Source organism: Solanum lycopersicum, chromosome 7 (assembly GCF_036512215.1).
Source record: "Solanum lycopersicum chromosome 7, SLM_r2.1".
In the NCBI taxonomy this organism is placed as follows: Eukaryota; Viridiplantae; Streptophyta; class Magnoliopsida; order Solanales; family Solanaceae; genus Solanum; species Solanum lycopersicum.
This window is the reverse complement of record NC_090806.1, coordinates 61,436,617-61,460,326: the sequence shown is the minus strand read 5'-3', so window position 1 is coordinate 61,460,326 and position 23,710 is coordinate 61,436,617. Positions and strand designations below refer to the sequence as shown.

The window sequence follows — 23,710 nt, the reverse complement described above, 5'->3', positions numbered from 1 at the left end:
CAGCACATTCCTATATCAGGTTGTGTTTATATTACATGGTTTTCATATAGTTTCTTCATTATTTGTAACAGCTCTTACTTTGGTTTATCGTATGCTCCTTTTTAAAATAACTAAATACATTAAGGAAAGCGAGCAAAATTGCTCTGATGAAGGAACGATTACCAATGTGTTAACAAGAGCTGACAATCAGTGAAATCCCAAAAACCCAACAAGCAAGAAAGGAGACAGTTCCCTAATTAATTTTTTTTCATCCGAATCAAAAGAGACCATAGATCTCAGGGGAGTAAATATGTTAACCTGCAATGAAGTAAAATTCTTCTGGAAAAAATTGTATGACGGGGTCCTTTGTGCTCCATAAAAGGGAAAGAATAGAGCTAAAACATGGCAGAACAATGGATTTAAGTTGCTGCATCTCATCAGATAGGAGATAAAAATATAAAGAAGTTCCACATCCGCCACAACACTACTCTCTGCCAATGGCACCATTTACAAACTACCAAGACATACTGGAACTAGTGAAAGTATTGTATATTACATCTAGCGATGTCATGAAATATTAAGAAGCTAAAAACACACTAGCGCATATCTGGTTCTCTAACAGAAGACTTCAAAGAAGTCAGAACTACGTTCAACCTGACTAGCTGTCATTCAGTTAGACAACCGTTCAAAGTTGAAATGTGGATATCTACATGTTTTATAGCAAGTTCAAGTCGTCAGAAATTGGATCTTTAGTACTTCTTTTTTTTTTCTACAAGGGAAACCCGCAGTCGCTACCCTTTTTGGGTGCGCACATGCAATAGTTCGCAAACCACATAAGAGAAGTAACCCGCACCAGGCAAGCCTGGTGCGACGAGCTCGACCCAGAAGGCAAACCCCTTGCTTTCGCTGGCAAGGGGTTTCGAACTTGAGACCTCCAACATGGAAGTCCCAAGCTCAAACCACTGGGCCACCCCAAAGGGTGGATCTTTAGTACTTTTTCCACCCCCCAAACCCCAAAAGGTTACATAACTGGTGAGCAAATGAAATATAAATTTGCCAATTGGGTACACAGTGCTAATTGGTCTCCTTAACAACTAACAAAAACATGGAGATACAGCAAAACTAAGTTAAGCTACAAAAGAATCAAAACAACTAAAATTTAATATTTAATAAAAGAATACTCATCAGCTCGCTACACAATCACTGCTTTCAAATGGATAAGCAGCTTTCCCGTAAGGGAAAAGCTCAGCTTACTTGAGAAAACTAAAGCTCTATCAGTCCATAAAGTGATAAATAACGAGATTAATAAGCAATACAGGGAAAAGGAATGACGCATACTCATCACTAGCAAATTCAAGATTTCCACATTTACAGACATAAACAGAAGCAAAGACAACATTTAGTAAAGCTTAGGTAAAAGAGACAAAGTTTGAGAACGGTTAACATGTTATTACCAATACTTTTTTGTAATAAGGAACAGGTAGTTACCAATACATTACTATAAGACAATTACCAAGGAGGATTAGATCCTCCTCTTATAGATGGTGACCTGGAATCTCGGCTACCTTCTCTTCCTAACCTTGACAAACTCCTGCCAGTTTTAGGAGTGTTCATTCCAGGACTTGAACCACGGTAACTTGCTCGTAGAGATTCGTCTAAAGAGTGAGACGACTTGGCAATTGCCTTTCGCATAAACTTCTGTGCAGCAGGTGAAAGAGTACGTGCAGCTGGACTAGCACTCCCTCCTCTAACTGGTGAAGGTAATGGTGGTTTCTGAAACATCTTTGACCTCTCCCTCAACTTACGAGCAGCTTCACGAGATAAAGAATGAGCCTTTGTATCTCTGGAGGGTGGCATTGGGATCTTATACTGAGGGCCTTCACCATTTCCACCAATATCAATGGGTGTGTCCTCCTGCTCCAGCCGCAAAGGTGTTCCTTCAATTTCTCCCCACGTTATAAACGGTGATCCATCCACACCAGGCGCGGGTGAAGGAGTACTAACAAAACTATATCCATTCTCAGCCTTCTTTCCTGACTCAACAAAGAACTGATTCGGGGTCTTCCGCAAGTCATCCAAATCATACTTCTTTGTCTTATCACCTCTATCAAGAAAAGGAACCGGAGTTGCCCCAGGAACAGGTGTATAAAGCACAGCCACTGTCTCATCCTCTTTCGGCTGTGATTCCATCATCTTACCATGAAACCTTGTATTCACCTTACTAACTTCTTTCGTCAATCCCTTAAGCCTCTCAGCTCTTTCTTCTTCAGTCAAGGCTACTTCCCCATTATCCGCCGGATGATACATCAGCAAATTCTTAGCAGCATATTTCCACCCTTCCAATGTAGCCACTGGCTGATCTGATGTCCCATATCCATCAGTTACTACCTTCGCTCTCTTAGAATCCTCAATCAACTTCATCTCCTCCTCCTTTTCACCTTCCAACAAATACCCATATTTCTCCTTCCTTTTCCTGTTCACTTTCTCAATAAGCTTTGAAAAACTCTCATTATCCTCACTCGTATACCTCCTAAAAAACTCATCTAAACTCAAAGACCCATCCACCTCACCACCACCACCTTCCGCAGTATCCCCAACACTAGACCAATTATAACCATTAACTACACTAGGAGTGGGAGTTTTATAAGGATCTTCAAACGGAGTAGTCGAATTCCGAAAGAAAGTCGAACCAGGGGTTCGTAATTTACCTTCAGTATTCGATCCAACAGCTCTACCTCCCCTTCGTTCAATAATTTTCAACTGAGCATCACGAATTTGAACCGGATCGCCTGTACGAATCGCTTCAAGCCAATCAAGACGATCGCGAAGCTTGGGGATATCTGGGAAGAAATCACGCTCGATTATTTTCTCTATTGCAGCCACGTAGGTGTCCTCATCGAGTACTTTCGATCGGCGCTTATTGGTTGGTGCTTTAGAAGAATTACTGTTGTGGAGGGTTGAATTAGGGTTTTGCTCGGCCAATGACGGCGAAGGAGACGGCGTTGATAGGTGGCGCGGGGAGTGTCCCGGCGATAACAACATGGTTGATGAAGATCGGAAAGTTTAAAGGGTAATTTGTGTATAGAAAGAAGAATTGATAAGAAAAAACGAAGAAAGTTATATATGTAGAGCGGCGGTGACCCAATTGCGAAGGGACAAGGAAAGCCAAATTTGACCTCCAATGTGTTTGAACGCGTTCTCCCTTACCACTTTTGGGAATATTTTTCCAAAAAAAGTAAAAATAAAATAATGCAAATTTCTATATTTCGAAATAAGATCCGTACTAATTTTACGCGAACTTTCACATATAATTATAATTTGTAGCTACATCTTATATAGAAAGGAGAGAGACAAGCTTGACTTGGAGAAACAAGAGAGACGAGCAAGAGAGGACAAAGAGTGGGAGAGAGGTGAATTGTTTATATATATTTAGATAATTGTATATTATACATATGTATTTATATAAATGTTAAACGAGATTAAGTGAAGGAGGAGAGGGGCGAGTGAGCGAGGTCAGAGAGTAGAAGCGAGGTGAATTATATATGTATATCGATTAGATAATTGTATATTATACATATGCATTTGTATATATGACAAGCGAGATCAGGAGAGGGAGGAAAGAGACGAGCGATAGTGTGCAAAGAGCGGAAGAGACGTGAATGTATAAGTATATCGGTTAGATAATTGTATATTATACATATATATTTGTATATTCTGACAAATTATATATATATATATATATATATATATATATAAACGTGACTTGTTATATAAACTCGAAGTCGACTCACGCAATTAATGAGTAAGTTAGTCGCTGGTGGTAAGTATAACAAAGTATAGTTATGATGAGTAATTAAGTAGTATAATTTTACTTAACTACGTAATTTTCCCTTAATTTTATACATAAATCTAATTTGTTGCTAAATATAAATTAAAATCATGCAAGTATTAGTAATATAAGGATTAATTGTGAACAAATCTATGTTTTTATTTTATGAAAATATAAGTTATACAAGGATTAATTTTTCATGTATTAGTTATGCATGTTTCTAAATTGTGGTCATATGAATTTTATATATGAATAAATTATATTCTATTAATGCGTCGATAACTTGTTTTTTATCCAATTATCAAATGTCCTTTTGGTGTACCTTAGGGTCATTTGCTAGATGGTTAGAGTTATTTTTGTGACTTATACATGTAATATTTATGTTGATTTCTAAAATGTAATTAATTTTATATATCTCCTAATCACCTACCGAATATAACTCTTCTTAATTACTTGTTTACTTTTGAATTGAAACACATTAAGAAAACAAGATTGACACAATGAATTTATCATTTTGCCTCTATTAATTATGAAGTAGATGAATTTAAATCTTAAGATTTTAAAGAAAAATTATACATTTGTTTCAAAATAATTAATTGAAGGTATAGTAGGTAAAACTTATTTTGTCCTTTGTTTCTTGATTTGTCAAAATACAAAAGTAATTAGAGAAACTAAAAAAAAGAGAAAAATAGACAAATGAAAGATTTTACTGCAGAATTTAATACTCCCTCAATTCAATTATAATTGTTCATTATACTAAAAAATAGTTATTCAATTTAAAAAATCAAAAGATAATTTACTTTTTGTATTTATTTTACCCTTGTTATTTATCATCTAATTAATAAAATTAAAAGATAATATAGCAATATTACCCCTTTTTATTTATCGTTTCTTTTGGGATCCCTGAAGTTATTAATGGACAACTATTGTTAGATAAAAGTACGTGCATTAGTCGTGTCAAAGCCAAACACTCCTTAATTAATTTACATTAAATGACACTAAACCGGTATTGACTCGGAAAAACTCTATTTGACCGGTTTTCAACCTCATCGAACCGGCCCCGTTGAAGTAATATTACAGACATACAGTACACATTCTCACCATTTGACTGAAGCAAACAAAAGCCTCTGGTGCGCATCTCAATTTCTCGATACGCTGAGATCACAGTTACCGAAGATGGCTGAATTTGCCAATTCCAAAAACTACGGAGTCCCAATTTACGGTGCCGGTTGGGTTCCACCGAGCGCTCTCAGATCTGCCGTTGAACCGTCGGTCGATGATGAAAAGGACGACGGAGACAAATCATCGTCATCGGCACCGGGAAACTATGTTGTTCTTGCCGGAGGTGGTGGGGAAGGGAATAGCGGTATTCGTAATGCTCTCATTGTTGCTCAATTCGATTTTGATTCTAATGTGCTCTCTGATGAACCCGTAAGTCAGATATTTTCATTCTCATGATTCGATGTAAAGTGCTTTTATGCAAATTGAATTGCTCTGTAGATTATTGTTTGTGCCTATGTTCATTATAGATTCGTGTTCTGTATGATCTTTAAGAAGTTGAGGTCTATGAAATATGTATTACCATCAATGGTTTTCTTGAACTCTTAAACATGCATCATTATGTAGCTTAATGAGCTATTCCTTTGTTTGTATTTGTCTTATGATACGATTTCTGTTTTGAAACATTTGAATATGTTCGGAACTATTCTATTTCTGTTTGGTTTCCACAAGAATCACAACTTTCAAGAATGTGAAGCAATTATTCTTTTGAATTTTATACTTTGGTTTGATGATCTTCTATTCGAACTAACTATCAATCATTAACTTACTATTTTCTTCATGAGTTGAAATGAATAACTTAAACTTTGTGCCAAGTCAAGCATTGTCGTACAAATTGAGTTGGAGGGTGTACATGATAAAACTATTTTGGGCATTAAAATAATCTTTTGTCTTGGGTTTATTAATGGTGAAGTCTTAATCCTGCTTGCTGAAGGATGAGAAGGGCTCGGATGGGTTGACCACAGACATCAGATTTGCTATTTTTCAGTGCAGTACGTTATCTTTGTCAGACCTGGTTGTTGTGATGCTTATATAATAACATTTTCAGACGTTCTAGCCCTAATAAAACTATTCTTTTTACAAGAGCCATTGCTAAAACTATCTAGTACATCCAAAAGCAACAAATATCAGTGAGCTTTATGAATGATCAAATAACTTTATTTCCATTGCCATGTATGCTCTTCACTTTTGTTTTCCTTGAAACATTAGAAGAGCATGGGAGATTATATTTGTCGCCTCCTTGGATCAGTTTGACTAGAACTATGTGTTTTGTTGAAGGTGGCTAGGTTAGGAACTGGCGGTGATCTGCCTTATAGGATGGCAGTACATCCAGGTGGAGAAGGTCTTATATGCTCATTGCCAAAAAGCTGCAGGTAAAGTTTGTGCAATGGGATTTACTTTGAAGGCTTAGATTACTATTCATGCTGAGTAGCTCTTCATTCTTTTCACTCCTCGGCCCTCACTTTGTGACTTGTGAGTGGTGGCACGGGCTGAGGGGAGCGTAGAATTACAAAAGCATACTGTTGCTGATAGAACATTTAGGGGCTTATACAGTTAAGGACTAAAGTGATATCACTTGACATGAGGTCTACGACTTCTTGAAATTGTTCATTTTTATGATTTCTCCTCTTATCTTGTTAGTTGCTTTAGCAAACTTAAAGAAAACTTAGAAAATAAAACAAGGCCACAGTAGACCACTTGCAGTAATTTAGCTTGGAATTTTTGCCTCTCCTTTTGGCAAGTATTGTGGGTAAGCATCTAATCAATGTGTTACCCGTGTAGATGGTTTGACTGGGATTTTCAGACAGATGAAAATCGTTCATTGGGTCTGCGATCATCTGAGAAAGTACTTGAGCCATTGGAAGATGTTGGACAACAACTAGCACTAACTTTTAACGATGAAGGTTCTTTACTTGCTGTCGGTGGTGAGGTAGATATCTTTCCCTTAAACTATTTCAGGTTGAAATGAAAGTATGGTTGTTGCTTGCCATTGAAGGAAAAATGCTCAATGTGAAGGCACTACTGTTTTGTTCATTGTATATGAAATATTTACGTAGACCAGTTTCTGTAAGCTCTGGTTATTCTCATACTTTGGTAAAAGTTGGACAAAGTGTTTTTTTAAAAACATTACCATGAAAGTCGGTCTCTGTTTATTTTGCCCTCAAAAATATTCTTGTACCTATGGGTTAGATTGTCTTTAAAGGAAAAGGAGGAGGTAGTCTGAGTACAAATTATGGCACCACTAGTTTACATCACTAATTACCAAAAGAAACACTGGTGGTACGCATGTTCTCCCTGCATTAAACTGTAAAGGTTGCAGAAAGTGGCTTGATGTGAAAAGGTAGCAGAAAGTGCTCTTTAAATCTGGGTTGTTTTACTTCCTGAAACCTTGTTCTGCCCCACAAGTTATTATTTGATGTACAGGAGAAGGGAGTAAACTCAGGATTATAGCCTGATTCTTTGGCATCACTCTGTAAGCGATAAAAGGTTTCATCAGTCTTAGTTACAAATATCTTGTATGTTTTGACTCACGTTCTGGATCCCTCATTGTTGTTACCTTACCTTTAGAACCCATTTGGCTTTCTCCTTTACAGATTTTAATTCTTCATTGTAAGAAAGATGTCAGAAGAACTTAACTCTTTCAGAAATAATGAACTGCTGAAGGCAATTAGTAGCAAAGTAAAAGAAAAACTTTAAACAAGTCTTTTTTCATTTTAAGAATTTTCTTAGTATCGGTTCATAACACACAGTTTAAGGAGTTTTCCTTTGATGCTACTAATAAATAAATACCGAAAGAATAGATTTCTATCAGGAAATATTAATTTCTATGCTAGTCTTTTCCTACCATGCTCTCATTCTAAGCTTGCTACTTCTTTTCGACTTTTTTGGAGTTAATAGAGTCTTTTGGAACTGACAGAAGTTGTTAACCATTTTGTGAGTGTGACCAAGTTTATACATTATCCTCCATGACCATCTTCTTTTTTTTTTTTTCCCCAGTAATGTTTGCTAATGTGTGGATTGACATTAAAGATCAGTTTTTTCTGGCTGTAATGTGAGCCTGCAGAACAATGATGAACCTTATGCTCGGTGGTTTAGAGCAGTCTATGGCTGCCGTATATAAATGGTAAAGAGTAGGTTAACCAGGAATCAATCACTCTTTCAGCTACGCTGTGAAATACCAAATAGTTTGGGAGAATAATGAGTAAATTTTTAAAAAATAGAATTTACAAAGCAAATATACTATTCTATTTGTTCTGTTGCTCTATATAGTGAAAAAAAGGAAAAATGTTGTAATCTCTATGCTGAACTTTCGCAACTTGGCTTGGTGGTCTAATTTTAGGGAACACTATCATGCTGAACTGTCTGTCATCCCATCCCCGAAGATTCCTTATGCTTTGTCAACTTTGATTTGGAGAATAATTATTACATCTAGTTTCAGACTAAGACATGATTGATTTATTAGATCAGCTTCTGCTGATTTCTTGCTGTCCTTGTATAAAGATTGAAATATGGAATTTCAAATAAATATCTTGATTATTGAATTTTGGTGCAGTACAGGATGGCAAGTTGAGGGTTTTTAAGTGGCCTAGGATGGAAAATATTCTTGATCAGGCTAATGCTCATGCTTCTGTGAAGGATCTAGACTTCAGGTCCATAGCATTGCTCAATTTCAATTTAAGCACTTCAAGCAATATATTTTATGGTAGACAGATTTTGACTCAAATGTTTTCGGTTGTATATGCAGCCCGGATGGAAAATTTCTTGCATCTGTTGGAAGCGGCCCTTGCCGGATTTGGGATGTCTCAAAATCAACCTCTGTAGCTTCTTTGACGAAGGAAAATGTAAGAATATCTATGAATGACTTTTAGATGCTGGAAGAGGGTCTGTGTGTTGTGTTCCACTTTTTCCCTGTGAATGAAAAGAAATGATGTCAAATTTTCGATTTAATTGTCACTTGAGTGTTAAGACTACCCAAAAAGCAGTGGAGATTCATTTTTAAATGTTTTGTTTCTCCTGTCAATTAGCTTGATATAAACTGGTTCTCTCTTACACGTGGATTCTTATTTTTAATAAGATAAAGGGTAGTTACATCATACAGGTAGATTCTTAAATATTCCCAATTCAAGGACGTTGTGTGGGCATATATCCCGATCTTTCTCTTTGTTGCTTTAGTTATCTGACAAGAAGCATCTTTTGTACTCAGGATGAGATTTTTGGCTATTGTAGATTCGCACCAATTAACGATGAGAATCAGGTTCTGTACATCACCACAATGCGAGGTTGATATGCTACACTGAAAATTTGTCTGAATTACCTTATTTTAGATAGTGCTTCACTTGGCATGTATGAAGAATTAACCCTGTATTCTTGTATTTGCAAAGATCAAGGGGGAAGTATTTCGAAGTGGAGTACTACTACGTGGAGGAGGATAAAATCAAAGCGTGTTGTTCGTGATCCTATTTGTGCCTTCAATATTTCAACCAATGGAAAGCTTCTGGCAATGTAAGACTCTTTGTTGGTTTCTATTCCATGAATATCTATAAATATCATGTCATTGCACCACTGAACTCTCCATATAGCTGAATGTTCTTAAAGTTGGAAAGATTCATATAATGTGCTAAACTTAGTGCTTCCCTTCAAAAAGTGTGAGCACTTGCCAACTAAAGCAGCTTGTTTCCTTTTTTTAAAAAAAAATAAATTGATAATTTAAGAGGAGAAAAACAACTAGTTGACTTGTTCCAAAGGAGATGGTGGAGAGGTTGACACATAGGAGTAGCATACCTGGTGATTCCAGGTTCAAAGCTTAGTGATAATATAAGTGGCTGTAGGCATGTGTTAATAGTTTGTTGTAGTGTATTTTAGTAAATACAGTTTAATTACGGGAATTCACAATAAGGTGAAAATGAACCGAACTGATTAAAAAATAGATAATTTTTAGTTTTAGCTTGGTTTGATTTTAAAATTTTAAAATTGATACATATTTGGTTAAAGAATTGGTCTTTCTTTTCGTTGTTTAATCTCTCTTGGATCAGTCAATGTGTGATATTCGTAATTCTCATTAGTAATTACCGCCATAATGAAATCAAATATTGGCTACTCAATTTTTATTTCTTCAAGAAACGTAATGGTGTTAACCCTTCGGGTGGCCCAGTGGTTTGAGCTTGGGACTTCCATGTTGGAGGTTTCAAGTTCAAAACCCCTTGCCAGAGAAAGCAAGGGGCTTGCTTTCTGGGTCGAGCTCGTCGCACCAGGCTTGCCTAGTGCGGGTTACCTCTCCTATGTGGTTTGCGAGCTATTGCATAGGAGCAGGGTTTTACCCTGTGCACACCCAAAAAGGGTAGTGGCTGTGGATTTTCCTTGTCGTCAAAAAAGAAACGTAATGGTGTTAGATGCTCTGCACTTCTTGTTGTAATGTGAAATTAATGAACTTCGTTCATAAATAAGGTTATTATTTTCATTAGGAAAAATATTAATATAGTGCAAGCTAAAACTACAAGAGCGAGCAACACTTTTTTGGTAAATAAAGATTTTATCATGAAATGTATTTATGTAAAGATTGAGAAAAAGCACCTGAGAGTTGGACAACGTACAAACAGCCCATTCACTTTTTGCTTAAAGACTTCAAGTTATCCACTTCTGCCCCAAAAAAGTTAAAAATCCAAGTTTGTATATTTATCCACATTTACCTAAAACTAGTCTCATCCTTACTTGTGAGCAAATAAAAAAAGTAAGTGACTAGTCTTTCAGATTACTACATAGAATTAAAACAAACAATTGATGTTTCCTTGTTTTTGACATCAAAATCAGATTAGAACATGTTAGCAAAAGAGCAAAAAATGACCTGCAGTAAGAAACCCAAGATATTACCACGTGTAAAAGGCTAAAAACTGACACACAACTGGAAGTTGTCATAATTTTAGATTCAGACAGCATGTCCTACAAGTAATTTTACTGCACAAGACAAAATAGGAAAATACATGTAAAACTGTATAGAGAAGTTACAGTAACATATATCTAGCAACCAATGAGAAGAAACAGTTCATTCTACATTACACAAATATCCTTCTAAATAGGACGACCACAAGTTCCTCGCGTCCAGCTTTTATAGTAGTAGTAATAATAATATGTGGGTCCACCTGCTAACCTCAGTGAACAGGTTTACTCGACCACCTGTGCTTGTGAGTTGTAAGGGACTGCCTGGACACCAACTCGAATAAAAAATAAGTTGCTGATTGACTTCTCATGGAACGTAATACAAGATGCTTTCTCTTATATGATTAAGCCTGTATCATTGAAGACACTCTGAAAGAAACCAAATCTCAGAGTAAGATGTCAGATTGTTAGCTTGTTGTTCAAGAGACATGATGTATTGTTCTGAGGGACTATTGAGTCAATTTCAGTTTCTCCAGCTAATATATTTAACAACAACTTACATTTAGGTTGTAAATTTTTCAAGGAATTTCCCATAAGTTCATATCATACATTATGATCCGCATGAAACTACCATCATCCTATTGACATCTTATAATGCTGAGTAGTAGAAGCAATAATGATGTTCCGTAGAATATGTTCTTGGGAACTTAATGGCTGTCTGTATTTCATTTTCCTTTGCAGAGGAACAATTGAGGGAGATGTTCTGATAGTGTCTTCCAACAATTTTCAAGTGCAAAATGTGGTAAAAAAGGCTCATCTTGGTCTTGTAACAACATTGAAGTTCTCAGAAGATTCGAGGTCCTAAAATGTTTTCATGCTCCTGTTAGTACCTGTAAAAGCCTGCAGTCAACACAACCAATTCTAATTTTTTCTTTCTTTCTTCAGGGCTTTGCTTTCTGCCTCCTTGGATTCAAGAGTGAGAGTGACAATTATAAAGGAAGAGAAGAAAAGTGGTGAGTATTTAATTACCATATCAATATTAGGAACATGATGGTAGAGAGTAGCTAGTTTATGTGTGGTAATTGTTAGCAGGTAGCCAGCCGAGTCGCGAAAATGAGCCTAACGTTAGTAGTTTGTAAGCTTCTGCTGTTAATCCTGATTAGTGTAGTTTTAACTCAATCATCATGATATTACTGATGACATGAACTAGTAGGAAACAACTGCAAGAAGTTTGTCTTTGTTAGCATTTCAATTGATTTAAGTTTGGTAAGTCATTAGTACCTGAATTAATCTGGATCATTTTCTCCAACTGGCTGATATTGATTGTACTGCAGACAGATCTCCTAGTCTAGCCATCAAGTGCTATTCTTTGTGCAAATGCATAATCGACTATTGTTATGGTAATTATGTCATTAAACATATCGTTTCATTGCAGGTCTGAGCTTGTGGATCGTCATACTTGTTCTTTTGATTGCAATTGCTGTATATTATGCAGCAAGCAACGGCATTCTTCCATTGGAGCTAAACTCTATATTAAAATGACGAGCTTTATCCCCAAAGAATTTTTATAGGTGAAACAGTATCTGAAACATTTTTGAAGGCCATCTCTGGAACAGTAGGCTTGAATTCGAGATTCGATAAGTTAAAAGACATCTGATGTTTTTAATGTGCTTAAACTGTTAGACAACAGAGAGTTAATATACCTACTTTGTCCTCCATTGTACAAAACAAGTTGTGTAGGTTTATTTCTTTCAATTTGCAACTCTTTTTTGAAGATTTATATTACTTAAAATTCTCTTTTGCCTTCAGTATATAAGTAGGGATGTCATATCTTTCAAATTGACAATATTAAGTTCACATCGAAAGAGTATTTGAAGCTGAAATTAAAAAAAGAGTACTGTGTTAATTGATAAACTTTAAAATCGATCGAACTGAACCTGATCAATACACAATCTTACTTCTACTCTACAAAATACATATACAGCTTAGAAAAAAGGGAAAAAGGATGAATTTATTCCTTTAACTTTGTTGAACGGTACGTCTATGTCTCTCGTTATACTTTGGGTTCTCTCAGTCCCTGCCGTCCAGTTATTGTACATACATACCCCTCTTACTAACCGTCTTCTCATTCTGTACACATGTCTTAATCCTAATCAACTATCCGTTTGACCATTGTTTTTAATTCATAAATTAACAATCTGTCCCATAAATTCGACCCACAATTAAAAGATTCACCCGACCCACAATCAAATAACCCTTCACCTTTTTTTTTTAAGGAAATATCGTTGGTTCCTCTCTTATCAAAGAAAAAAAAAGGAGAAACAAAAAAAAACCATAAACTCAATGCTATCTTTCTTTAAATTTCAAACAACAATTAATCAATCTTTTTCAACTAACACAAATAGATTGTAAGAATACTTTTATTCATGTGCAAAATTAAAATAAAGAAATTTTCAACAACAACCACAAAAATATGGTGTACTTGGTTCAATTCACTTGGTTGGAGATAAAGCTTGTTGTTGGTTTGTTGGTTTTTTCTCCATCATTGGAGTCTACTTGTTGTTGACTGTATTGTTTACTCATTTTATTAAATTTCAATTTTGCCGCGGAATTCAAGAAAAATAAAAATCCAATTTAAAGCTTGACGCTTTATCGTCAATAGTGATATTATTTATAACCCATTTCAACAAAAACTAATCAATTTAAGTTCAATTTTTCTTATTTGATTGCAAACCCACTTTTCTTGAAGCTTTGTCCATCACTAGTGATAATATTTTCAACTCTATTCACCAACAAATTAAAATGGGTCTCTTGTTTTTCAATGAAAACACATGCTACTATGTCTTTATTTTAATGAGATTTGAAAGAGCTTCAAATGACAATGTAGTGAAGAACAAGTTTATCTTTTATTTGATTTAAAAGGTTTTCGGTTATGTTTTAATGGAAAAGGGCTCTTTTTTTTTTTTTTTATTTTAAATGTTATGGTGTTTTAATTTGGATCACGGGTGCGTAAAATTATGAAAAACGAATGATAATTTTAAGCAAATAAATTGAGATGAAACTACATGTCCGTTGTTTATTCCAACGATATACACAATTCAAAAGAATAATCATATATTACTAAAAGCATGAACAAAAAAAATTGAAAGTTGAATTACAGTTTTACCCTTTTATAAATTAAATTGTTATAAAATATTTAAATATTTAATTGTATAAATTTAATTAAAAGGTTAATGACTTTTAGACTTCTAAAGATTGATTTCTAATTAAATATCCAATTAATTAATATTTATCATCTATAATCTATATGTATATAATAATTATAAAAAATTTTTTAAAAAAAGTCTTTACTAAATTGCTATATTTTTCCTCTTTCTCATAACTTTTTCCTTAACCCCTCTCATGAATAATATAATTTATGTGGATAAAGTATTATCCTTTATGATAAATAACAAATTTAATAATATGAAGAGTGCAAATCTGCAAAATGGAGACACACGTTGATAATGTCCTCTCGATTATTATTAAAGAATGACTCTATCTTCACAAATTTAAATTCATTAAAGCTTAATTACGTGATAAGAACTTTAGTTGTTCTTTCTACATGGTTTGCTAATTTTAACTCTTTTTTCATATTTTTCATTTATTTATTATTATTTGTTAATTACTTATTCAACTTTATACTCTAAATATTCATAACTCTTATCTTTCATATTCATAACCTCCAAATATTTAAACTAAAACTTTAATATATCTTTTGATATTCCTTCTATTCTATCCATATAAATTCAACTTTTTTAATCTCATGAAACCCCTACCAAGATTATTAGGCTATCATTTTCATTCTATAGTTAAAGTAGATGAAGAAACCTGTTGAATTTTGATAGGATATGAAAGGAGTTGATAAAAACACAGAGAGTTATGTACTAATTTTGTACTTATTTTTCATCTATACATAACAATTTTTACATTGGATCTTTCTTAAATCTGTTTCTTTTTGTCTTATCACCATCAGACTTCTTAATTTAGTTTTTTTATGAATGTTTTATTGCGTAAGTCTTTATTCTTATTTTGTAATTATTAAATTATATTATTCATTAATTTTCATAAAATTTTTATAATTATAACATATCTATAAAAATTCACATAGAATACACGTGCCTCAGAAACTAGTATATACAATCCTAAAATATAATGCAGTATATTAATCGGGGAAAAAAAAGTCAAACAACAACAAAAAAAAATACCTGAGTGCTGACAAATGCCACTGTCAATAGGCCATATGTCTATTGATTAGCAGTAGCAAAGTCCAACATAGGAATTAGATTCCCCTTTCAATAAATCACTATCTTTTCCAAATATAATCTCTATTGATTCTCTCACTCCTCCAATCCAAAAATAAGACCTCATCAAAATTCTTCTTCCATAATTTTTTTTTTGTTAATTAATCCCCTCAAAAAAGGGTTGAAGTAAGTAGTTGCCTTTCAAACACACAGAGTGATACAGAGCTAAGAATAGAGTAGTAGTTGGCCAAACTTAATTTTGCTGATTGGAACTTTGTGTACAACAAGGTGAGAATTCTCTTCTCAATTCATACAGCTATCTTTTCCTGCTTAGTTTATTTAATTAATGTATTTTAGGGCTTATGCTGTTGTGAATTCATTTTTCTTTTAACAACTTTTGGGGGTTTGTGAAGATTGGAGGGTCATGAGAAATTGTTGAGTTCACACAACTATTAGTTGAGTGATCGTATGAGAAATCAATGTGGTATGTTGTTCACTTATTATCTTTGATTCTGAACTTTAATTAGATACTATTATAGTTAACCTATTCAGCATCTAATTAGGAATAGAAGAATCATTATTGGTGATATGTAAATATCCGATCAAAGTTAAGTTACACAGCTTATCAGGCACACCTCAATCCAAACTAGTTGGGATTGTTCAATCGCCATCAATTTGGTGATTCGTGTTGGATTGTAAAGTGTTTTGGTTATTTTGGAGAATTATACATGTAATTAGTTTGATGCTCCATTCATATGTTTTGATTTTACATGTTGGTAGTAATACATTGAGCACATAGTTGTTCCAGCTGAAATACTTGGAATAATTCTACCACTTCTACTAGGAGTAGCCTTCGCGGAAGCCTGAAGTAATGACTTGTGTGCAACATCGAAAGAGTTGTGATGTAGTGGGTTATTTTTACCTCTAGCAGTGGTTTGAAATTGATACTTATAGAATTTATTTCACCAAGTAGTAGTGTCTTTGGCATCCTTGACTTCGGCGTCCTTTCAGGTGCAGTTGTCGTAGAATTTAGGTAATTCAGAAGGACTAAACGTACTTATGAAAGGGAAAACTTTGGAAAGAATAGCTACATAGAATTCTTCGTTTGTGGTAATAAAGGAGCAATGAGTTCTGCTGGATACAAAGAATTAGTGTATCCATAAATGTCAAATTGATAAATGACTGTTTTTTGAAGGATTTTAGCGGACTCTGTAATGACATGATAGATGAAGTTACAATACATAAATAAAACTAAAATAGGATGATTGAGGTAGAGTACCACGAGAATGCTATACAATATGAAGATACTTAATATTGACAAAGGAAAGTTTATGCTATAATTGTGAGACCAACAATGTTACAGGAAAAGTGAATAGAGGCCTAACATAAAAGTATCTATGCTCTCGATGGAGGCAAAGCGCCATGTGAGTTATCTGCCCAAGTCTTGGTGGATAAAGTTGCCCGGTACCCTGTGCTGGTGAAAGTCGGGGATAATGGTCCAGCTCTCTACCCTTCTCCACTTAATAACGCAGCTTAGTTAGCATGGTGCAAGGTTCGAACCTCTGACGGTCAGAAGTTCTTCAACCTTTGCCACTTAAAACTAAGTCCTTGGTACAGAATAATAAATCTGTCTTTGTATGCTATTAATATCTATATGTCATTGGTTCACCGTGCTCTAGAAAAATTGATATTCGATATGTTCCAAATAGACAGGGCCAACTCACTTGTGTGCTACATTTTTGGGATTAGCGGATCTATATGTTGTATATGCCAATATACTTGTACTTCACTCCCATCCTAAATGTCGTACTTTGTTGTTTTCACTTCAAATAGATCCTTTCAGTTTGAATGGGTATACCTAAGGATGATATGTCACAATCCAATCAAAAAGATAGTTCCCTTTCTAATGTACCGGAGAAAGATGCAGAAAATGTGCATCAGAAAAAGGGTCTCGAGAGTGAGGGTGGTGCATCCGAATCTAGTCGAGTTTCTGTACTACCGAAGAAGGAACCATACATTATATCTTGTAAATCAGATTCTCCTGTAAAAGATGGAAACATATCCCTAGTACCTGGAAAGGCTTCAGATTCTTCACAACAAATACAAAGTCAGAAAATGGAAGAAGTTGTTTCTCAACCTCATCAAGAACAAGTTACTTCTTCACCAATGGCTGAGAATGCTTTGTGTAAGTTACAATCTAGGCGGAACCCTGATACGAGTGTCCAGGATTTGCCATCTGATCAAGGAGTCACTCCCTTCAGTGAACCTGAAAAACCATCTGAAGATGGATATAACTGGCGAAAATATGGTCAGAAACTTGTTAGAGGAAATGAGTTCACTCGGAGTTATTACAAGTGCACGCGCCTTAATTGTCTAGCAAAAAAACAAGTGGAGAGATCACAAGATGGTCATATAACCAATATTCACTATATAGCAACGCATGAACATCCAAAACCTCTAAGTAGTCCCCAAATCTCCCCTGAGCTTGTAGTGCCTTCTGAAACGAGACGACCAGACATGTCAACGGGAACACCACATGAAGGTACTCAAGATTGTCCGAGTCAATTACTTTGTTTGGTCTAGATAAGTAGGAATTATAAATTTTAATTAGTGACATAATTGGCTGAAGGTGAGAAATCTACTGCACTTGGTGAAGCATGTCAATCTATCGTACCATCGGAGAGCCTGAGTTCAGCGACTGTTGTATCAGCTGGTGGTAGTTCACAAGATACAGTCCTGAAGCCACTTAAACCAGGAGATGAGGGTGATAATAATGGTGGTCGCAACTCAAAGAGACGGTATGTGAAAATCAAACATCTTCTTAATTTGTACTCAATGTTCAGCTCTACATAAAGTTGATCATTGTGCAACTGTTCTGCAACAGGAAGAAAGAAGTACCTACGAGTGATGACATGACTCCACCTATGAAGTCTCCTAGTGAATCACGACACATTGTTCAAACTAGCAGTGAAGTGGATGTAGTCAATGATGGTTACCGGTGGCGTAAATACGGGCAAAAATTTGTGAAAGGAAATCCAAATCCTAGGTAAATATTTCCTTTTCTTAAAACATGTTTGTAAACTTTTGCCCCTTGCAAAATAGATTTTCCTTATCACCTCTTAACCTTGAGTTCTTTTCTTGTAATGAGTTTACAAAGTATTTCTATTCTTCCACTGTGACCCGTGAAAGGAACGAAAGCAATCTAATTTGATGTATCAGAACAATTGCTGTCTTCATATCACACTGACTATCCACCACTCCTTTTTAAGTTGTCCCAAAGTACTCTGGAAAATGGAATAGTATTTGCACGAGTCCCGCTCACTCTTCTTGATACAACTTCTATAAATACTTCCTTTTAGATAGAAGTTAAAATACTAAATCCTCCTATATGGTCTTACGATCATATCTTGCGGTAATCTTAAATGAGACATTAGACCTTTTAATCAGATTAAAAAAGAACAACAAATAAAGAGCTTGCAGTGTAGTTTTGTATATAGAAGCTGATATGATCAGTTTCTGTTTCACTGCTCCCAGACTTTATATGTCCAATATGAATGTTTGTATCATACTTTTCGTCGTTGATAATGTTCAACTTTCTGTATGCTTTTGTCGTTCTCTTTCCTTCCACCCCCCGCTTCCTGGTTTTGGTGCTCTCCGTCTCTATAAATTCAGCTTCTTTTATCCGCAGGAGTTACTACCGATGCTCGAGTGCTGGTTGCCCTGCAAAGAAGCATGTGGAGAGGTCATCCCATAATCCAAAATCAGTGATTACAGTATATGAAGGGCAGCATGACCATGACATCCCACCTTCCAGAACTGTTATCCAAAATACAGCAGAGGCTGATTCTAATACAACAAGAATAAGTGGAGAGTCCACATCTGAATCAGGTGAAAACAAACATGTTGTCCATATTGGTGCAAGTTGAGAGCATAATGCCAAACAATCAAACTCAATACAGATTTAGATAATGTTACATCATCAAGTTATCTAATCTTATCTTTTTTCTTATTTGTTGTAATTGGTCAATTGTTCTCCACTTGTAGGAGAAAAAAGAAAGGATAAATATATATGTATTATAGAAACAGCTGATTTAACCTCATAATTGGTGTGAATTCCTATACTTAAATGTATAAGTTGTGTTAATAATAAATTTAAGAGAGTTCAGATTGATAAGTGTATCGATCAGACTAATTTCTTGGGGTTCTATTTAAATAGGGTTTGATGAAGATAGAGTGTATATAAAAAGTTTATTTCTGATAAGACCCTCTACTTGAGAAAACATTTTAAGAACAGGTTGAGACCACAAGATGAAGTAAAGTTTTGATTTTTCTACGTATCATTAGTTTGAAACCAAAAAATTCAAAGAACTTTTTTACTTTCTTAGACTTTCGATTAAGTTAAAACTAGATAAACAAATCGAAACAGAGAGAAAAGTTGTATTGGTACCCAAAAGTTACCTGGCCTCTGCATTACATGACATTGACAACATAAAAAACCAGTAATAAGATTATTGTCTTGTAAGATCATCAAAACCTATATCTATATCTTCCTCTGCACATCAGTTGTAATATGGCAAATGTAAAAGTGGATTCCAAGAAATAAAACTTTTACTTTGATTGATCAAGTGATACACTTGACAAGGAACCTGTTTTCTTACTATATATTAGCACTTCAGCTGTTACAAAGATGAGAGAGAGAAAAAAAAGGGACCAAAGAGAAAAGTTCTATGAAAGAACCATTTGTTATTTCCAGGCACAAGAAGCAACCAAATCTCTGTTCATCCAACCAAGGTAAAGAGCACCATCTCTTTCTTCAAGCCTATACTTATCAGAGTAGCTCTCTAGCAATGTCTTGATCGTAGCGTTCACCAATGAACTCAATGGGTATGGGTTAAAACCAGCCATTCTAAACCGCGACTTCCACTTACCAAGAAGTTCATGTCGTTCTACCCTTTCAATCCCTTCACATGCTATGATGTTAACAACGTCCCTCGCCAAACAATGCTGCTCAACATTGATGCGCTCCTTGTGTCCCCTTGGAAGAGTCATATCGATTGATTCAAACATGGCTGAATAATAATCCAAGGTTTCAAGAAATCGAGGAAAGAAAGCAGCAGTATTTGTATTAGATTCTTGCTCAACAAGGGTAACCACCTTGGGGTTGAGGTTTTTGACCATCCGTAATAGTCTATCCCGATGATTTTCAGTGCTCACACTTTCATCTGGCATGTGATGTAATGTGAAAGCAAAATTTACTGCTAGTGCTTCTCCAGGTTGAATTCCAAGGTTTTTTAGCTGAATATCAGAACCCGACATGGCAGCAGGATGAAACTCAAAAGGAACCTTGAAAGTTTTAGCAAGTTTGGAAAGCCTCTGCCCCACGATATCAAGGCCTCCTCCACGAGCATATGCTGAGGTGGAATCATCAATGCCTGTTATGCGGATATGTGGGGGTCCTCCAGGACGAGCTGCAAAAGCTTGGATCATAGGCACCCACTGGCTCCCTTGAGCAATTTGAAAATCAATTATATGGACTCTATTTTCGTCCTTCATTGCTTCTGCAATGGCACCATTAGCTGACATGTATCCAAATTTGAAGTAAGGGCAAATCTCGTAAAGAACGTGCATATAAGACAACAGCTCAAAACTTGCGGGTTCTTTGCATCTCAAGGATTTGCATATGGAACTTCCTGATGCACCCAACCTTGCAACAAGCCCTTCCAAGATGTATGCTCCCAGTCTCTGAATTGGTTCCCCTGACACTGATACCATTTGACGCAACTCAGATATCAACACTTGTGCAGTTACTAATTCACCATCAGAAACTGCTTTTGCGCAAGCAATAAGCACCTGTTTCAAATCCCGTCTAGGTATGGCCAACATCATTTGCCTCCAGCTATCAATTTCTGAGGAAGCTATACTGCTTGCCAAGGAATTATCATAACTCTCCTGGAAGTCCGCATCAGGTCCCAGCATAGCTGTTTCCAATTCCTTTAGCTTGTGCATGAAATCAGTCACATCATCTGTAATACAAGATCCACTTATGGGTGAGCCATAGTTAGTTGTCTCAGGGGACTGACGAACATCTGACAGGTACAGCTGAGATTCTTGATTGCACGTCGTGCTTCCATTTGATGAGAAACTAGCAGTTGATGGTGAGTGGTAAACAGCGTTGCTTCCAGTGGCAGAAGACGCCTCCAGCATGCAATAGCGGTCATGATAAGTCTGGAAGGAGTGATTACCTCCAAGGCTGCCATTAATGCAGCTCAAATGGCTTTCTAAAGTTTGAAACTGAGGCAGATAGTAGGCCTCTGCCTTCTGCACAGGTTCACAGTAAAGCATATTAGACATGGTTGTTCTTCTGCGCCGTGATGCTTGCATTGAAAAGATTGTTCCTGCCTCGTCAATATATGACCTATGCAGTCTGGTATCTCTTTGGTCTGCACGTTTATTGGGCGTCAAGGATTTTTCGCTTGACAAGGTTTCATGGGTGCCACGGTGGAGTGATTTTAATCTTCACTGTGAGACCAACATCAGTAGCTGAGCAGCATTCACAATTTGTATAGGGAAGGACAATCCCTAGCAGCAAGACATGACAACCTACACAATGTATGCACAATATTTGTTAAAAGAGAGCAGAAAAAGGAACTAATCGCGCTCTTCAAGGTCTATATTACAGTTTGTTAACATTTAGTGAGATTACTACAGCAGCTACACATTATGATCTTTCTACTTTAAACCAACCTTAAATTTGGTCACTACTATCGCAGAGCATTTCTACAAAGTAATAAATCAAGCAAAGAAAACCTGAAAAAATGATGAATGATTGCAGAATCAATCACACATCAACAAAAAAAAAATGCAAATCTGCATCATCAACTTACCTACAACTTCTATAGATTTATGCTACTTCATCTAATTTATGTTCAAGCTGCAAAAGATGCTGTGAACTCTATGTACTACTGTTCAAAGTTTTTTTTAAAAATACATATTTAAACTAAAGTTACATTCATTGCAAGAAAAGGACAAGTGACCAAACTTGTCTAATGGTCAAAACATGGAGAAACTTTAAGTTTGTCCAATCTGTTCACCTTGAAAGCAAATTACACCAGAAATCCTTTGCAAAGATCCACTATAAACTCAATTAGCAAAAAGGATAAGGATCTCATGATTCAAAAAAAAAAAGGGAAGAAAGAAAGAAGCCAGTGATCTGAACCAAACAACATTGAAAGTAAAGAGAGAACTTCTCTTATTAAACAAGATATTCTAAGAGACAATGTAAGCAATTCAGTTTTAGTTACACAAAATGCAGTAATTTCTCAAGAGTAACAGTCGATTCATGAAAAAGAAACAAAAGAATGAAGCAGAACACAGTTTCTATCAGTCCAATTAAAACTGAAACTTTCTTGAAATTGAATGCAAGCGTTTCATTCAGCTGCAATAAATTCCAAAACAACAGAATATAAACAAACTCTTTGCCATTCTTGATTGAACCCCACTACAAAACAGAGCTTCATTATCTCAAGAATCCACTATATTTAGAAAAAAATGATTGAACCCCACTTCAAAAAAGAGCTTCATTATCTCAAGAATCCACAATATTTAGAAAAAATTGATTGAACCCCACTTCAAAAAAGAGCTTCATTTTCTCAAGAATCCACAGTATTTAGAAAAAATTGATTGAACCCCACTTCAAAAAAGAGCTTCATTTTCTCAAGAATCCACAATATTTAGAAGAAAAAATCCTAAAAGATGAAAGCTGTCCATAGAAAAGAACAAATTGCAAGTAACAAAATCCAACCTTTGGCAGATCTGACAAAGAAGGGAACTAAGCTAACATTTGACTATAAATTATTGAATCAGATTCATCTTCAAACATCTGTTTAAGCCATTAAATTTGAGCCAATTTTAAAAATCTGATCTTTAAATAATTCCAACTTCCTTACAAACCAGTTCTTGAAGTTTCTGAAACTTCCACTCACAAAAACTTCAAAATTACAAAATGCATGTCCAACCACAACTTCAAAAACTCAAATTTTCAAGTTTCAACTTCAACCATAGCCAAACAGAGCATAATTTATGGATTTCCACCCAAAAAAAAATTCCTCAAACTAAAACAAGAAACTCAAAAAGATTTCAACTCTATCTTCTAATTGAAGAAAAAAACAGAAATGGGATAACATATCAAAAGAAGCTCAGGTGCAAGAAGAAAGAACTTATGAAGAGAACTAAAGATTTTTCATATTTGTGAATCATCAGTTGCCATACCAACCTTAAAACTGAAGAATCCCATATTCTTTTTGGTTTTTTTTTTCTTCACAATATCTTGTTTTTTCTTTATTACAACTCAAAGAAGAGTATATTTATTTATGCAGAAGATAGAGAAAAGGGGGAAGAGGAGCAGAGGTCCCTATGATGGTAAAATTCTCTGAATTAAAATATTATAAAAAGATTAAGTTAATTATAAAAGACCTCACAGTTTAGGAAAAACACAACAATGCCACTATAACTATGGTTTTTGTTATTAATTCAACTAGGGGCTTAAAATTTTTTTTTTAATCAACCATCGGTGGACATCGCCGTAAAGTATTTTTTCATCCTTAACTAGAGGTTACTCGATGTAAGTCTCTTCGGATATGAAATTATCTTTATTAGGAAGCTTTTATATTTCAAGATGGAATTTTTC

General features: G+C 35.2%; 4 protein-coding genes across 5 annotated transcripts; 2 read left to right on the top strand and 2 right to left on the bottom strand.

Moving 5' to 3' along the window:
• Positions 1-1,407: 1,407 nt before the first annotated feature.
• On the bottom strand, positions 1,408-3,283 carry LOC101251793 (uncharacterized). The gene has a single exon (XM_010325576.4). The coding sequence runs from the start codon at positions 3,019-3,021 to the stop codon at positions 1,489-1,491; it is 1,533 nt and encodes a 510-aa protein (XP_010323878.1). The 5' UTR covers positions 3,022-3,283; the 3' UTR covers positions 1,408-1,488.
• Positions 3,284-4,869: 1,586 nt separating this feature from the next.
• LOC101251489 (SEC12-like protein 2) lies at positions 4,870-12,541 on the top strand. The gene is made up of 10 exons (XM_004243496.5): positions 4,870-5,239; positions 6,146-6,240; positions 6,650-6,797; positions 8,426-8,517; positions 8,613-8,709; positions 9,072-9,147; positions 9,250-9,370; positions 11,483-11,599; positions 11,687-11,754; positions 12,177-12,541. The coding sequence occupies exons 1-10, from the start codon at positions 4,985-4,987 to the stop codon at positions 12,281-12,283; spliced, it is 1,176 nt and encodes a 391-aa protein (XP_004243544.1). The 5' UTR covers positions 4,870-4,984; the 3' UTR covers positions 12,284-12,541.
• A 2,491-nt stretch (positions 12,542-15,032) lies between these two features.
• On the top strand, positions 15,033-19,198 carry LOC101252097 (WRKY transcription factor 1). 2 transcript variants are annotated; one of them, XM_004243498.5, is made up of 5 exons: positions 15,033-15,312; positions 16,858-17,566; positions 17,654-17,822; positions 17,909-18,070; positions 18,713-19,198. In XM_004243498.5, the coding sequence occupies exons 2-5, from the start codon at positions 16,873-16,875 to the stop codon at positions 18,948-18,950; spliced, it is 1,263 nt and encodes a 420-aa protein (XP_004243546.1). In that variant the 5' UTR covers positions 15,033-15,312; positions 16,858-16,872; the 3' UTR covers positions 18,951-19,198. The 2 variants fall into 2 exon arrangements, with proteins under 2 accessions (XP_004243546.1, XP_019070419.1); XM_019214874.3 differs by having other exon boundaries at positions 15,053-15,312; positions 16,388-17,566.
• A 416-nt stretch (positions 19,199-19,614) lies between these two features.
• LOC101252411 (scarecrow-like transcription factor PAT1) lies at positions 19,615-23,459 on the bottom strand. Its single transcript, XM_004243499.5, has 2 exons — positions 23,297-23,459; positions 19,615-21,624 (listed from the first exon to the last, which is right to left on the bottom strand). Exon 2 carries the CDS (start codon positions 21,403-21,405, stop codon positions 19,768-19,770), a length of 1,638 nt encoding a protein of 545 aa, XP_004243547.1. The 5' UTR covers positions 21,406-21,624; positions 23,297-23,459; the 3' UTR covers positions 19,615-19,767.
• Positions 23,460-23,710: the final 251 nt, after the last annotated feature.

Bases quoted from the DNA above. Each gene is read 5' to 3' on its own strand.
- LOC101251793 (XM_010325576.4), bottom strand. From the start codon at position 3,021: ATGTTGTTATCGCCGGGACACTCCCCGCGCCACCTATCAACGCCGTCT.
- LOC101251489 (XM_004243496.5), top strand. From the start codon at position 4,985: ATGGCTGAATTTGCCAATTCCAAAAACTACGGAGTCCCAATTTACGGT. The intron at 8,518-8,612 runs GTCCATAGCATT...TTGTATATGCAG, and splicing joins GTGAAGGATCTAGACTTCAG to CCCGGATGGAAAATTTCTTG. The intron at 9,371-11,482 runs GTAAGACTCTTT...TTTCCTTTGCAG, and splicing joins AATGGAAAGCTTCTGGCAAT to AGGAACAATTGAGGGAGATG.
- LOC101252097 (XM_004243498.5), top strand. From the start codon at position 16,873: ATGGGTATACCTAAGGATGATATGTCACAATCCAATCAAAAAGATAGT. The intron at 17,567-17,653 runs GTACTCAAGATT...AATTGGCTGAAG, and splicing joins AACGGGAACACCACATGAAG to GTGAGAAATCTACTGCACTT. The intron at 18,071-18,712 runs GTAAATATTTCC...TTTTATCCGCAG, and splicing joins AAAGGAAATCCAAATCCTAG to GAGTTACTACCGATGCTCGA.
- LOC101252411 (XM_004243499.5), bottom strand. From the start codon at position 21,405: ATGCAAGCATCACGGCGCAGAAGAACAACCATGTCTAATATGCTTTAC.